General features: G+C 44.6%; 1 protein-coding gene across 5 annotated transcripts in view; it reads left to right on the forward strand.

The window, feature by feature from the left end:
* The window catches only part of XRRA1 (X-ray radiation resistance associated 1), an 88,729-nt gene extending 81,064 nt beyond the window's left edge, over positions 1 to 7,665 (forward strand). For 4 of the 5 annotated variants that reach the window (XM_027848334.1, XM_027848335.1, XM_027848336.1 and 1 more), the window contains 3 exons: positions 1,696 to 1,811; positions 2,258 to 2,363; positions 3,134 to 3,669. In XM_027848334.1, coding sequence (XP_027704135.1) covers positions 1,696 to 1,811; positions 2,258 to 2,363; positions 3,134 to 3,390 — 479 coding nt within the window. In that variant the 3' untranslated portion in view covers positions 3,391 to 3,669. Of the gene's footprint in view, positions 1 to 1,695; positions 1,812 to 2,257; positions 2,364 to 3,133; positions 3,670 to 3,736 lie in introns of those variants that run through there. The other variant, XR_003567876.1, reaches the window with a different exon arrangement.
* The last annotated feature ends 8,336 nt before the right edge of the window (positions 7,666 to 16,001 follow it).

A 16,001-nucleotide genomic window follows, 5' to 3' on the forward strand; every position in this document is an offset into this window, starting at 1 on the left:
TGAGTTCACAGTCTCGTGGAGGGGAAGGGTAAGCACTATGCAGACCATGTACAAATAAGCTCTACACAGGATAAACTGGAGATAATCATCAGAGAGAAGGCACAAACAGTAAGGGGGATCAGGAAAGGCTTTCTGTTGAAGGTGGGATTTTAGCTGGGACTTTAAGGAAGCCAGAGGTGGAGATAAGGAGGGAGAGAATTAGGGGACAGTCAGAGAAAATGAATAGTCAGGGGATGTGATGGAGTGCAAAGAACAGCTGGAAGGCCCTTGTCACTGGATCAAAGAGTACATGGGAGGGGGTAAAGTATAAGATGGCATAGGAAAGGTAGGATGGGGGCCAGGTTATGAAGGGCTCTGAACACTAAACAGAAAATTTCATATTTAGTCCTAGAGGCAACAAGTAGTGAGTGAAGCTTATTGAATAAGGGATGATCACCCCCCTTTGAGTTTTAGGAAGATTGATTTGACAGCCGTAGTGGATAAGTGAAGGAAGGATTGGAGTGGGGAGAGATTTGAGGCTAGCAGAACCACCAGCAGGCTATTGTAATAATCCAGGTGTGAGATGAAGAAGGTCTGCACCAGGATGGTGGCAGTGTCAGAGGAGAGAAGGGGACACATATGAGAGATGTTGCAAAGGTGTAATGGACAGGCCTTGGTAACAGATTGAATATGAGATGGTATGAAAGAGAGGAGGGAGAGAGAGAGAGAAGAGTTGAGGACAGCATCTAGGTTTCGAACCTAAGGGACTGGAAGGGTAGTGTTACCCTCTATAGTAATAGGGAAGTATGAAAAGAGTGGAGAGTTTAAAAGGAAAGATAATGAGTTCAGTTTTTGGACATATTGAGTTGAAGATGTCTACAAGACACCCGGTTTGTGATGTCCAATAAGCAGTTGGCGATTCAGGACTGGAGACCAGGAGACACATTAGGGCTGGACAAGTAGGTCTGATAATCATCAGCATAGAGATGACAATTGAAAATGGGAGCGGATGAGATCACCAAGTGAAGTAGTATAGAGGGAAAAGAGAAGAGGGCCCAGGACAAAACCCTCGGGGATACCTACCATTAGAAGACTCTACCTGGATGAAGATCCGGCAAAGGAGACAGAAGAAATAATTGGGGCAGTTGCCTATGATAGGTGGTAGGGGAAATATGGGATGGGGATGTGGGGGAAGGGGTATCTACCACTCAGACCAGCCTGGTGAACTCTAGGTCTTGAAGGCCTTTTGATCTGTGCAATCCTCTATTAAACTACAAATAACTACAAGTAACGTGGTGGGGAGGGGTGGGGAGTAATTAGCTGACAGTTCCTTAAGAAAGGTAGTGTGCTATGGCAGAAAGACCCCAGGAGCCAGGGAATATTCACGTCCCAGCTGTACCACTTAACAGTTATGACCATGGGTATATTATTCCTTCTTTCTGTGTCTAGTTTCCTCATTTCTAAAATGCAGGTAACAAGACTTGCACTTCCTCCTCAAAGGGGCATTATGAGGAAAGCATTTTAAAAATTATAGTATACCAGAAAGACATAAACTATAATTACTGTCATTACCAGTTCTGACTGGGACAGGGAGAGGGGCTGTGTTACCTAGAATGACCCACCGGGGTCAGTCAGTTAGTTAAAGCTTCCAGGGAGAGGAGTCAGTTCTGTCTGAATAGGTTCAGGAGCTGAGTGAGCACATCCTTTTGGCCCTAGGAATCCAACAGAATGTCAAGGCCCTGTACAATTTGCTTAAGTATCCGCTGATCTATCGCTCCTCCAAGGCCAAGCTTGACGCTTTCCAGAATCCCTACTGCCCCAAGGAAAAGCAGGTAAATGGGCCACAGGGTCCTTTCCCTATGAAAGGAACCAGGCCTCTCGTGCCCCTCCAACTCCCCTGCATGTCCCTCTCTGGAGCTTTCCTTCCCCCTTCCCTCACAGTTCTAGGAGTCTCCCCTTTCTCCCTCGTCTCCCTTACAACCCTGGGCCCTCCTCTTTTCCTCCCTCCACTTTGCATGTCTCTCCCCTTCATTCCAGGGTCTCTCCTTATCCTCCAGTCCTGGGGAACTTTCTCCCTTTCTCCCCCAAAGGAAACCAGGGGTACTGTCTCACTTCCTATAAGGGTACTGTCTGATATTTGTGAGCCCACAGCCTGTGATTGGGTTGTTTTGCCTCTAGCACTCAGGCCAAGGGATGCACTTTGGGAGGGGACTCTGGGCCAGCCATGGGGTGGGGATATGTCTCAGCTAACATATCATCCTCCTCCCCCAACATACAGGTCCCTTGGAGTAAAGTTCCTAGACCTCGGAAGACCCGAGCACAGTTATTGGAGGAAATCTTGTATCAAATGAGGAACCCCCAGCAAATAGTGGACAGTCCACTGAGTATGTCCTTCCCTGCCCTCACCCAATGGCTGCCCCCAAACCCAGCCCTAGAGGTACCTGAGTAGTGTCCATAGGAATGGGAGTGGGGAGGGTGGAGGAATTGTAGCTCCAAAGAGTAAATCAGGGACCCCCAAACTTCCCCTGAAACTTGGAACTGCTGGTGATCCACTATGGGATGGAAGGGGAGAAGAGTCATAGGAATGGTTTAGGAAAGGAAGACTCCATAGCAAACAAACACTGCCTAAATTCTCATTGTTTAAGAGGCCATAGAAGCTGACCCCCCTGTAAGAAGGCAGACTGCATCCCCCCCACCCCTGCACCCCAAACATACATACATATCCACATGCCTCATCCTGGATTAGGGTGATTAATTTTCTCCCTGTTCTTGAAAAAAGGGAGGTTTGGAGCCTAGAGGGTAGAGAGGAGAAGAAGAAATGATGTCCAGTGAGGGGAGAGGAGCTAGATTCCTGAGGAATACTTAGTGGATCTTTGAGACCATCTAATCATGGGATGAAAAAAGGACAGAACTGGAAGGGGCTTTAGGAATCCCCTAGTCTAACCTGCTTATTTTACAGATGAGCAAACTGAGGTCTAGAGAGAGAAAGTGACTTGTTTGTGGTCACAGAACAAGTTAGTGGGAGAGTCAGGACTAGAGCCCAAGTCTTCCTTTCCCGTTACCATACGGAAACCTTTCAGACTAGGGGCATCCCACCAGGGACTCCCAGAGCCAGGCATAGAAGCTGTAGAGAGGTGTCCCTTTCTGCTTCCAGGTTCTGTTCTGCGGAAGCGCGCTGAACGCAGGCTGGAGGATCAGAAGCAATATCGGGAGGCCCAGCGCCTCCTGAAGGAGTTCAAGACCAGGTACAAGAGAGTGGTGAGGAGCTCCCTGAAGGAGGTCTTTGATAAAGCCCCAAACTATGATGAGATGGAAAGGATGGAAGGCCGGCAGAGGCTCTTGGAAATCCAAGGTTTTCTGCAAGAGTGTGAGGACGAAGAGGAGGACGCAGAGAACAAGGACTATGTTTAGACCTTCTCAGGCTGTCCACCTGCTCACCTCTCTCTGGGGTCTTGCCCCTCCCAGGTCAGTTCTCCCAGGACTGTGGTCTGAGAGACACCTGCAGGTTCCTGGCAAGTTAGTGGGTGGGGATGGGGGGTGGGAAGAGAGTGGGTCAAACTTACCAGGTGAGCTTTGGTCTTGGAGAAGACCCAGTGAGCCCACCCACCCAGGACTCACCTTCAGAGCCAAGGTCACTCATCAGGGGATTACTCAGACTTACTAGCTGCAATAAATAGCACACACTGCTCATATTTGGACTCTGTTATTTTATAGGTTCATAGAAACACCCGTTCATCACATTTTGCTATCTCTTTAGGACACAGAGGTGACTCTGGGCTCTTGAAAGCTATGCTGGGGAGGCATGAGCTCTGGAAGATCCAACCAACCTGTAGATTTCAAATGGGATTGTAGACTTTAGAGCTGGAAGAGATCCTAAGTCATCTAGGCTAACTCTTTGCAAATGAGGAGACTGAAACCAAGAGAGATCAAGTTTCTAAGGAAACACAAGTAGAAAGAGGGAGAATTGAGATTCAACCCAGTCTTCAGACTCCAAAGCTAGTGTTCTTTCTCCTATACCAGAGGTACGGGCCATTGATGTGTATGGCATAAGAAGACCAGCCAAGCTAAATATAGGGCGGTTCATCTCCAGAAGACTGGCAACCAGGGAATCTGTATTTCCGGCTAAAACCCATGAAAGTCTACTAAAGTGTGGGGAGGGGTCAGGGCCTATCATTGGAAAGAATGACCCATGCCCATGGCATCAAAGACCTTTCAGAGCACGGGAGCTCTGAAAGCACTGAAATTCCAGAGCTCAAAGAAACCTCAGTATCCAACCACTCTAGTTACTCCCTGAGAAGGAATCATCCAATTCACCTGCCTCTACCTGTCCTCGTGATATGTAGTCCCAGCTCTGCCAATGACTTGCCATGTGACCATGGCCAAATCCCTTTTCCCCTCTGGGCTGCAATCTCTCATATAAAATGAGAGGTTTTCACTAAGTCATCCTAAGATCCTATCAGCTTTGTCCTTCTAGTTTTATGATTAGCTCATTTTCCCAGGACCTCTTGACCTGTGCCTACAAATAGCTGGGCTAGTCACATGCCACTGGTCAAGAGAAATGCTTAGTGGAACATAGGCATTACAGCTAGAGGAAAGGGTAGGCTTCTTTGGGTCTTGGGGGGCAAGGGACTGGTGAAGACAAGAAATACCTTCTTGATGTTTCCTGTAGAAAGAGTGTTACAAATGATTATTAGGTTCCTGATTACAACAACGACAACATTTATTAACTAACATTTAAAAAGCACTTACTATATGCCGGGCATCATTTAATCCTCACAACCACTTTGGGAGGTAGGTGCTATTATTTTGTGGTTGACCTAAAAAATTCCACAATGTAGTTGAAAAATGGTCACATTGGGGATGAAATAGATTTTTGTAGGCTAAACTGAGAACCTAACAAACCTTTTGTTTATTCTGAATCCCAAAGAATGAATGAATTTTTGGAACACAACAGAACCACCCATACTCATATACAGTCTTAAAATGTCAGAGCTAAAACAGACCTTATTGAAGTCATCCTTTTGGGAACTATGGTTCAGACAAAAAAACTGACCTGTGTCAGTGGCAATGTCAAAATTTGAACCCAGGTCTTCTGATTCCAGTGCTCCTTTCTACTACACCCTAAAACTCACGCTAAGCAAACCTGGAACAGGCAGGGTTAGTACTTGGGTCCATGCCATTTTGATGAATGTGGCAAAGTGGATTCCAATCTTCCCTGCCTTACCAAAACACTAAGGGCAGGCAGGACACCTGCAGCAAGGAAGGCACTTTGTGGTCTCTAGTATGGAAGTCAAAGGAATGTCTGAGCTGACAGGGCTTTCCTGGCCATCAGAAAGAGACACAATTAGAAGTTAGAAGGAGTGGGCCTCTGGGTATGCACAGCTGGGTCTGGAGATGTCTTGCTACGGTGGGAAGGAAGAAGACGGCTAGGACTAAGCCTAATCCATTCAACAAATCAGCCTCTGGGCAGAAATCTAAGGGGCCACAGCCAAGTAACACACATGGGCCTCAGCATGTCAGCTACAGGCTGACCCATAGGCTGACAGTTCCCTGGCATCCAACCCATGGGTTTTTCCTCCAGCTTCCTAAACACAACTCCAGAGAATACAAAATAGGGTGCCACAAACCTCAGGTGGCAGAAACACCAGTAATCCTCATCTGGAGCTAAGAGCTGGGGGCCAGAGGCTGCGGGTCATCCATTGCCTCATTATATGTCATTAATATTGTTTTTTTCTCCAAGTCCTGCCCAAGAGGAACAAGTCTTAATTCCACTTTTACAGGATAGACATTCAAATACTTGACTACACCTATCATCTTCCTAAGTTTCCTTCACCTGAACCATATCTAGCAAGGCCTTTGAACTGGTTGCCTTCCTCTGGATACCCTCCAGTTTATCCACAAGGAGTGTGTCAATGTCTTTCCTAAAATGTGGTATCCACAATGGAACAGAACCCTTCAGGAGTGTTCCAACTATGGCAGAAGGCAGCATTGCTCTTCACCATTCTAGTCCCAGGGCCTCTGCCTCTCTTAGTGTAACTTAAGCCATATTCTAGTCTTTGGCTGCCATATCACAATGGCAACTCCTGTTGAGCTTGCAGGCCACTAAAATGGTCAGACCTTTTTCGGATGAACTGCTACCTAACCCTGCCTCTTTCGTCTCCTAGTTTGAAGATAATTTGTTAATCCCTGCTAAATTCCTCCTAATTAAATTAAGCACAGTGTTCCAGGCTATATATAAGATTTTTTTAATACCCTTTGTTCCATCCAATACGTTAGCGATCCCTCCTAGCTTGGTGTCATAAGTGTGTAATTTATGCCTTTATCCTTTGATAAACAGTGTTAAATAACAAATGCCCAAGACCAATGTCCCTGGGAAAAGTTGGTATTGAACGAATCATAAGTACTAACTGTTCAACCTGTTCAGACTCCCTTAGTTGTACCCTTGTGCACCATCTTTCCACCTTGTCCATAAGAACAGTATGAGGGACATTGTTAAATATTTTCCTGAAATCTAGATAATCCACAGAATTCCCTTAATCTACCAGTCTACTAACTTTGTCAAAGGAAATCAGGTTAGTCTGACATCACATGTTCTTAATGAAGCCATGATAGCTCTTTGTGATCACAGCTCCCCTTTCTAGATATTTCCTAACCATCTCTTTAATGATATATCCTAGAATTTTGCCAGACATCAGTCAAGTTTACTGGCTAGATGTCTGTGAGATACTTTTTCTTGTTTAAAAATAAGGAAAGCATTTGTCTTTCTTCCCTTACCTCTCCAGTAGTGCATGATCTTTCAAAAATCAATGACCATGGCTCAGTAATCTCATATACCAGTTCTCCCAGCATCCTAGGATTTAGTGTGGCAGGAAGAGATGGGGAGATGCTGCCACACAGGCAGTCGAGCAACAGGTTAATGACAGGCTATAGGACAGGTTATCTGAGTCATCTGTCAGAGTCACAGAGCAGGCACTGGGTTTGCTGAAACCTCTCGAACTAGTGAGACTGAGGCTGGTGATTCCTCCTCCTTCTCCCTCCTTTTTCCCTGAGAGAAGCATGCCTCGTCTCTGAAGCTCTGATTCTAAAGAGTTTATTTGCTTTCTATTCCCTTTTACTTTCTTATAGCCAGTTTTCTAAGATAAATGTGGTTAACCACACTGTATTACTAATCTCTATGTTTCATTACTCAAATACAGCAAAGAAAAAGGGAACGGGGATAGAGAAAACACCTGATACCTGAAAAGGAAGGAGGATGGAGAGAGAAAAAGAGAGAGAGGGAGAAGGGGAAAGGGGAGGATAGGGATTATGGGATAGGAAAGAGGGAAAGAAAGGGAGGCAGGGCGAAAGAGGAGATGAAAAAGGGTAATGCTGCCCGCGTGCAAGTGGGGGGCAATGAGAGGGAATAAATAACTAGTCCTCTTCATCAGCCTAACTTAGCACTAGGATGCTAGGCAGCATAGTGGATAAAACTAATGATAATAATAATGACATAATAATCAACTGTTAGCACTTCTATAGCATTTTAAGGTTTGCAAAGTAATTTACATATGTTAACTTGATAAGGTACTGAGCTTGAAGTCAGTACAGACATGGGTTCATTACCTTGTTTCAAATACTTATCAGCTGTGTGACCATAGGCAAGTAACAATTTCAGCCTCAGTTTTACCTCATCTATAAAATAGGGAGAATAATAGCAGCTTATTCTCAGCAATACAATGATCCAAGGCAATCTCAAAGGACTATGATGAAGCATACTATCTGCCTCCAGAGAAAAAAATACAGACTGAAGTATGCTATTTTTCACTTTATTTCATTCTTTTTCTTTTATTCAAGTCTTCTTGTACAAAATGACTAATATGGAAATGTTTTACATGATTGCACATTTATAATTTATATCTGCTTGCTGTCTCAGGGAAGGGGAGTGGAGGGAGAGGTAGAATTTGGAACTCAAAACGTAAAAAAAACCCAAATGTTAAAAAATTGTTTTAACATGTGATGGGGGGAAATTGTGTACGTGTGTGTGTGTATTTATATTTAAATTTAAAATAAAATAAAAAATAATAGTAGTATATTTCACAGGATTGCTGTGAGAGTCAAATGAGAAAAAATATATAAAATGCTTTGGAAGACTCAAAGTACTATATAAATGTATGCTAACATCATTACTACACTGCTGAATTAGCATTCACCCCCAACCTCAACTAATTTTGAGCTAAAGTTCTCTTGACCCTGTTTGTAAGGTCTCCTTCTCACTTTTACATTCATCTTCTATTACTTGCCCTTCTTTCCACCTTCTTTATGTTTTTCTTAAAAGTTCTCTTTTCGTTTCTAATGTCTTATTTTTGAAAGTTTCATAACCCTTCTGGTCTGACTTCCCCTGAAGAATTTTAGGCCATGGAATCCTATGCATTCTTTCTTTGAACTCTGAAACCTGCTCACCCCAAAGTTAGGGTGCCAGACTGCCCAGTTTTCATTTTCTACTGTATAACCAAATTCTAAGATGGAGTAGAAATTTCATCACCAAACTCCCCTTTCCCAATCCCAGATTATTGGATTTCTTCACATGTTTATCTTAATAGAGAATGCCTCTTTGTCATACATATATATATATATATATAGTATGCACATATATACAAATATATATATATACACATACATATGCATATATATCCTTTATTTATGCCTATCCAGCTCCTTCTCAATAAAGTATATTCTTCCAGATCCACATTCACAGAATCCTGTGTTTTCAGAGTTGCAGGGAAGCTCAGGGGTCAGGCTATCCAACCATTGCTTGAACAAGAGTCCTTTCTAAAACACCCAACCAGGACTCACCTGATTTTCCTGAAATACCTCTAGGAAATTCCCATTACCTCCCAACACAATCCCTTCCACTTTTGGACAGTTCTGTTAGGAAACTCTTCCTGGCATCAAGCCCAAATTTACCTCTTTGCAATTTCTGTCCTCTTGAGGCCCAAGAGAACAAGTCACCACAGTCCTTGTCCATGACAAACATTCCCGTTTTCTCACCTGATCCTCACAGAAACCAAAGGTCCTTGACCACCCTGGTTGCCCTCCTCTGGATACTTTGCAGCTTATCAATATCCTTCCTAAAATGGCTCCTAGAACTGAACACAATATGCCAGATTCCAGTAATGGACCCCATCGCACCAAGTCTCAGTGATTATTCCTGTGAAGTCAAAGTTGACGTATTTTGTGCATTTGTATGCATACAACTATGGTAATCAGAAAAAACCCTCTAATTTCAAGCTCCATAAATCTTGTCTGACAGGCTAAGTTTGTTCTAAACATGACCCCTACTCCAGCGTTTGCTGGAACCTTGCATCCTCCATGACTGACAATGACAGGTAGGGAGAAGGGAGAAGGATGGACCTCATTTGGCCATCTTCAGAGGTGGGCAACCAATAAGCCATGGCTGTACAAGAGCCCTCCTTATAAAACTAGTGGCCCTCCCCTGCATCTCTGGGCATCCCTTATGAAGGATGGAAGACTCAGGCATCACACACACCAAATAGAGGAAGTGACAAAAAGTTTGCAGGCCCCATATGGATGTGCCAAGTTCAGACAGCACCAGGATTGTCATGACCCACTTCCTCCTCCTACCGTTACCCAAAGAATGTCATATCCAAGTTGCTACAACTTCCCTGGATGTCTCGTTGACTGCCCCCGCACACCCCTGGGCGTCTCATGACCTTGTGCTTCTCCTCAGGTAAGTTAAAATCTACCTGTAAGAAAGGCCTGTTACTTCAACCATTTCTAGCTGCTCTTCTTTCATGGAAGTCTCTAAATCTCAAATCAGCCACAACATACTGGGACACAATTCAGTTCCAGAAGTTAGGTTTATTTTGCAAAAGGTCAGATGTGCCTAGCCTTCCCATCCTTATTCTCTGCCACCACCTTTATCTAGGCCCCCCTAGCACAGATGTTGTTCTCTCTATCTTTTCCTCCTCCTTCAGTCTCTCTCCTTTCTTCTGTTTTCCCTTGTGTGCCTTTTCTCTCTAATTGCAGTTCTGTGGCATTTCCCAAAGAAAAAGCAACATAGTAAAGCTCCCTTAGGCCCTTTTGGTAAACCCTCACAAAAGGGGCCTGTAGGAAGTCCAGAGAGGAAAGAGGTTTCCAGGCCTCCATTAAAGTTCCATTATACTTGAAACCCTGAGGTACTATCTCCAGTCTCCTCGGGAGTCTACAAAATGCAATCCAAATATTGATTGTATAGGTTGTTAACTTACAGTGTTTATTGGACGGGAGACCTTGCCAGGTTTCTGTGGTCAAGGTATGCCCTGGGTGCCCAGCCTCCTCAGCTTCCCTTGTAGTAGGAAAGCCTGGTTCTGGTTTCTATCCTTCATGCACCTTTCATTCCCCTCTCCCCAACTCAGGTGCCTCCAAATAATTTAGTCTGGGAAAATGTGGTACCTGCGAAGAATGGGAGCCCCAAGCCCAGCAGCAGAAACAGGAAATCATCATAGGGGCCTGGTTCCTCTCTTTTTGTGATAAGGGAACAGGGTCTATGGAAGCCATTCTGAAAATAATTTCAGTTCCCTTCAGTGGGGAGGGCAGGTGGTATTGGGGAAGGGACTACCATGGAATGGCAGTTGGCTGGAAGTAATGTATGTTTGTTTTTTCTCCTGGACAGATAGCAGGAAGCCATCACGGTAAGAGAAAGAGTTGTTTGTATCTATTTCCATTTTATTCACCTCCCCTCCCCTGACCTGTTCAGTTGCAGAGCCCAGTTGATGAGGTGACTGGGGCTTTGACTTTTTGGAGAATCTTTAGGGAAGTTACTGGCCAGGTAAATCTCAATCACTATTCAATTTCCAAAGGCTTTCCTCCTAAAAATTGTAGGGCTTTGCTAGGAGATTTGTGTGTAAGTAGGGAACATCTTTTTGAAATGTGAGAAGCAATTGAATAGTCCTGGAGGTGAGTGGAACAGTTTAAAAGCCCAAGGGTACCTGGAGTAAATGCAGGAAGAAGCCCCTCCCACATTTCAAAAAGATGTTTTGGCAAGTACAAAGACCTGGCAAATGCATAGCCTCCTAAACCTGATATTCTTGTGCTATGTGATTTGAGAAAAGGATGATCTAAGGTAGTATAGACTTCAGAGGCTGTTTTTCCCTCCCTGCTTGAAGAACTATATGCAGAAGATAAATGCTGGTAGAATTCATTATGCTTTTTTGACTTGGTTTTCTATTGGATTGAATACTTCTGTGGCACCCCTTTAGAGATGCATGATGGAAGGGTCCTTCCCCTGCCCCTCCACTTTGGAGCAGGCACAAATATCCTCTGACAGACAGCATCTTGTTGGCCATAAGATGCTCAGCTAAGGTTCATGCCTCGGAGCCTGAAATCTGTGGATTGACTAAAAGGGAGATCTTTGCTCCTTAGGCCTCTTCCTTCTGCTGGTCTGGAGCTCTCTGAGCTCCAAAGGTGGAGGAGGGTCAGTATGCCTTTCCCCTCACTGGACTGGGCCATGAGCCATGAGCACATGGCCTCCTAGGCAAGCCTGTGTCTGGGATGGGGCCACCTTCTGTTTGTTCCTCTTTTCCTTTGGTACGAGGTCTCATGAGACCTTGAAGTTAACGATTCCCTTCCTGGGCATTTCAAGTTGTGGCATATCAGTTAGTGGAGCAATTGCTGCAAATATATGGGCAGTGGCAGACATGGCAGAGAGGGAAGGAGTTGCCTGCTGCAGAGAAAAAACCCACAGAAAGGAACCTGCTTGGTGTCACTCAATCAATCTTCAGTGGAAATGAAATGCAAATTGGCTAATAACCAGCCTTCATAAAGAAGCAGTTTGCAAACATCCCAGTGAGGCTTGAATATTACTAGCCTCTTAAATGATTATAACTCTCCTTTGATTCTTGTTTATTTAGCATTCCCTTTTGTGTGCAGAAATAAAACAGACTCTTCCATGGCTGATTCATATTTGTTCTCTGCATACTTTTTTTTTTTTACTTCCTTCCCACCTTGAAGAGGAGGACCCCTGAGACCAGAGCCAGTAATAGAAGCTAAGGGATGAGAAAGCTAGAAAATCTTCCCTGACAGAGGCACCTCTGAAGCAATGAACCCAGGGCAAAGCATGTGGGCAAGGAGAGAGCAGGAGTTGGCAAAGGTCACCAGCCTCTGCAGTGTCAGGGTAGGGGTGACTGGCTAGCCACCATGCTAAGTTTCTATTTTAGTCACCTTTCTAAAGCAGGAGAGGCAGCGTGGTATGGTGGAGAGCCAGTCTCCAAGCCAGGTTCAAGTGCCCCCTCTGATGCATATTAGCTGTGTGACCTTGGACAAGTCTCTTAACTTTTCAGTGCTCAATCAAGTCTAAGCAATTCTCCAAAAGACTCAGCTTGCAAATAAAGTGCTAACTTACATTAGTTCGAAGGAGAGTTTCCTCACCCTGGAGTTCCTATGGCAGCAAAGTCACAGACTCATTGTCCAGCCCCTCTCAAGTTGCTAGGGATAATTACTGATAGGAATGTGTTACTGAATCAGCAGCAACTCACCTGGACCCTTACAAGGGGAGAAAGCTTAGCAGGCTATGGATTTGGTGCTTGCTGAACAGTGGTGTATAGAACACTGGAACTGGATTCAGGAAGCCCTCAGTTCAAATCCAGCCTCAGACACTTCCTAGCTGTGTGACGCTGGGCAAGTCATTTAACTTCTGTCTGCTTCAGTTTCTTTACCTGCAAAATGGAGATCATAAGAGCACGTACCAGGGACACTGGGGCCATGTAACTACATAATGCTAAAGATCTTTCCAGCTGTCTCAACAAATATAATAAGCAATCTTGAGTCACAGGTGGCAAAGAACCTGACAGTGAGGGATGTTGCTGACCAAGGCTAAGGTTGTTACAGCAATATAATGGATGTGTCTCCATGATGATGTGGAGGTGGATCAGGGAGGGAGGAATGGAGGAGTAGTTGAAAAGGATACTAAGTGCTAGGGATACAGAGAAAGGCAAAAAACAGTCCCTGCCTTCAAGGAGCTCACAGTCTAATTAGGGGACAGCTTCCCCAACCCTTTACCAGCACCCCTTCTTTATATGTTGTCTCATTCCATTTGAATAAAAGCTCCTTGAAGGCAAGAACTGTCTTTTTAGCTTGTATTTTTATCCCTAGTGCTTAGAAGAGCACCTGACAGATAGTAAAAATTTAATAAATATTTTATATAAAATCCAGGCTGCACCAGGGGAAGAGTCACCACCACCACCACCAGGGCTCCCTAGCCCCTTTGCTCTCCCCCAGTCAAATGTCCCAGAACCCATCTGCAGTGACCAGGCAGGAAGAAAGTCACTAACTGGGGTGCAATATCCCCATCATTTTCCCTTTACCTGGGATGCTTGATTGCTCACAGGGCTTGAATGAAATGGAAGTCAGCAATTTCTTTCTGATGAGATGTAGGCTTACCACACCTTATCACCTACCCTGACTTAAGACCAAGCTGAGTGGAGCCTCTGGCTAGCACATAGGTGACCAGACCAAATGATGTTAGGTTTCCAGAGCTACAAGCTCCCTGAAGCAACTACTTGCTATACATACCACCTTTGAAAAGTAGTTGCTCAGCTATTGTTCAGTAGCCCTACAGTTGCCACTGAAGAGATAATGTATGGTCACACTATCTCTCTTCATCTAAAGTTGTCTATTGTGAGTTGAGTGAAGCAAAATGGTGCCTCTACAAAGTTGATAGTTGTCCATTATTGAAGAGGACCAAAATAACATCACAATGTTGGGGTCAAGGTACAGTGTGTCTGACTGTGGCTGATCAGACCAAGATGAGCTCAAAAGGCTCTACCACAGGTTGGGCACAAATAGTCCATGTGAACATTTGGAGTGGAGATGTCTCTAAATTTGCACATCTCACGTTTCTTTTGAGCTACTACAATTCTGCTTTGCTGATATCAGATGGCGCCTTCTTTGATGTGGACAAAGGAGGCCTCTGTTGTTAAATGGAAATGATACATTAAAGGTTGAGCTTGCTGGGTCCCTCAAGTGTTAGCACTCTTCACAAACAGGTTGTAAGTCCTTTAGAGGCTGAGGTCTCTAATGCCAATCCTGATATTGCATCATCCACTAGCCCCTCATCAGGAATCAACTCCTGACAAATGCCCTTTTGACTTGTTCACCAATAGCTCTGTCCTCTACCAAAGTGCATGCAACCGGTTTTTTGTGGTCATTAATCCAGGAATGGGGACTACCCTGAGAAATGGACCCGGTGAACTAAATTGTAAGCCATATGGCTACTATGTGAGAGAACCTTGAGGAATGAGTGGGATGAGACCTTCACGTACTGATTCCCAAGCCACCACCATAGGTCTGAGGCCTAGACAGCACAGGACTGGACAATCAAAAGCTCTTTGGGATAATGGAGAAATTTTGTAGATGCTTCCCCCTTGATAGTTCTTTGTGGACCATCTCATCACCCACAGGTGACATCATATGCTTTCTGCTGAACTAAAAAACCAAGTTGGTGCCATTTCAAGAATGGCAGAGGATATCAATCTGGACATTGAAGCCATGATTCTGTGTTGTGCTGAATGAGAAACCATGTGCCATCCCAAGCATAAGGCAGCTACTTTTGACCAATGGAGCTCCCTTTGCTAACTAGGGCTCACTTATCCCTTGTGGTTCTCAAACCGTGCTCAACTAGTATTTTGGCTCTCTTTCTCTTTCTCAAGGCAAGATAACCACTCTCTCCCTACCCCCCCCCCCCAAGCACAAGCCTAGTCATTATGTTTGCTTATATATTCCACCTGTCAGAAGCCATATCCTGATAAATCAACACTATCTCACATAAGGGAGTGGTTTCTCTGGTTCATTGGTTTCTTGGATTCATCCTCCAGGAACACTTACTGAATAAGGGCAGACTACTCTTGGACAGAATTCTGATTGATCATTTCCAGCCCTTATGTTCCTTCACACAGAGTAGGTCAGGCCTCAGGATCCTTGCCCTCTCAAAGAATTCCATATACTAAGATCCCCCTCCATTGGAAGTCTCTTTTCTCTTGGGATAGTTTGGACAACTCCTTCCCAGAAAAGGCTTAGGGTACTGAAGGGTAGTATTGTTGGGGGATGTCTTTTTTTCTAATGACATAAGACAGTAGAAACTATTTTTGCATAATTATGATAAGCATGTATTTACCTGCAATAAAAGGGATCCCCTAGCTGACTTGGGGGGAGGAGGGCAAATTTGAGTTCTTGGTAAAGGTGAGGAAAGAGTCCTTCCTCAGCCCCTGTGTAGGTAGCCTCCAAAGAGGCAAAGATTTGGTTTTGTCTCCTGGATAGCTCCCAGGAAGATGAATGCCCTGTCTGGTGGGCTGGCAAACACTTGAGAAGATGGTGGGTCACAAATCTGAGTATGGACCTTGACACTAGGATGGGCTATGTGCAAGAGGGAGATGCTCTCTTAGCAATCTTCATGCAGATGACCCTTACTCATGATGAAAATTGGTGACTTGTAAATGATATCATCTGCAGTATGGCTCTGATATTCTTGGTGCTACTCTTACTCATTCTCATCATTTTATATCAGGAGATTTATATAAACTGCCTTGGTCCTTTTCTGGTTTTCTCTCTCACATTACTCACCCTTAGCATTGTACTCCATCAGGGAGATCACTTCTTGCTTCTCCCCCCTCCCAACTTTACCTATGTTCCAGTGCTCCCTGTGCCAGACTTCTCACATCCCTGAGATCAGGATTGGCCAAGAGGGGCTCTGAAGACATTTAAGTCATGGAAGGCCCCCTATCAGACCTTTAGAACCTTGCCACCATAGGGTAGGGTATGGTAGGAAATATATGCTATGTAGACTAGGCTATTTTTCCTCTCAAAAGGCAGGGAAATTGTCCCCAAGGCTTGATTAATCAAAGAGGATAATGTTTGAGTTAACTGAGTGACTTTCCGGTCACCTTGGGACTGAAAGGCCAGCCTGTGAAAAGGGCCAATCAGGCTTAGAGGATGTCTCTCTGCATCCATTATGACCTACTGACCAGATGCATTTGCATATGGAGATGAGG

The sequence above is a fragment of the Vombatus ursinus genome, unplaced genomic scaffold (genome assembly GCF_900497805.2).
Source record: "Vombatus ursinus unplaced genomic scaffold, bare-nosed wombat genome assembly UNPS02005659.1, whole genome shotgun sequence".
NCBI lineage: Eukaryota > Metazoa > Chordata > Mammalia > Diprotodontia > Vombatidae > Vombatus > Vombatus ursinus.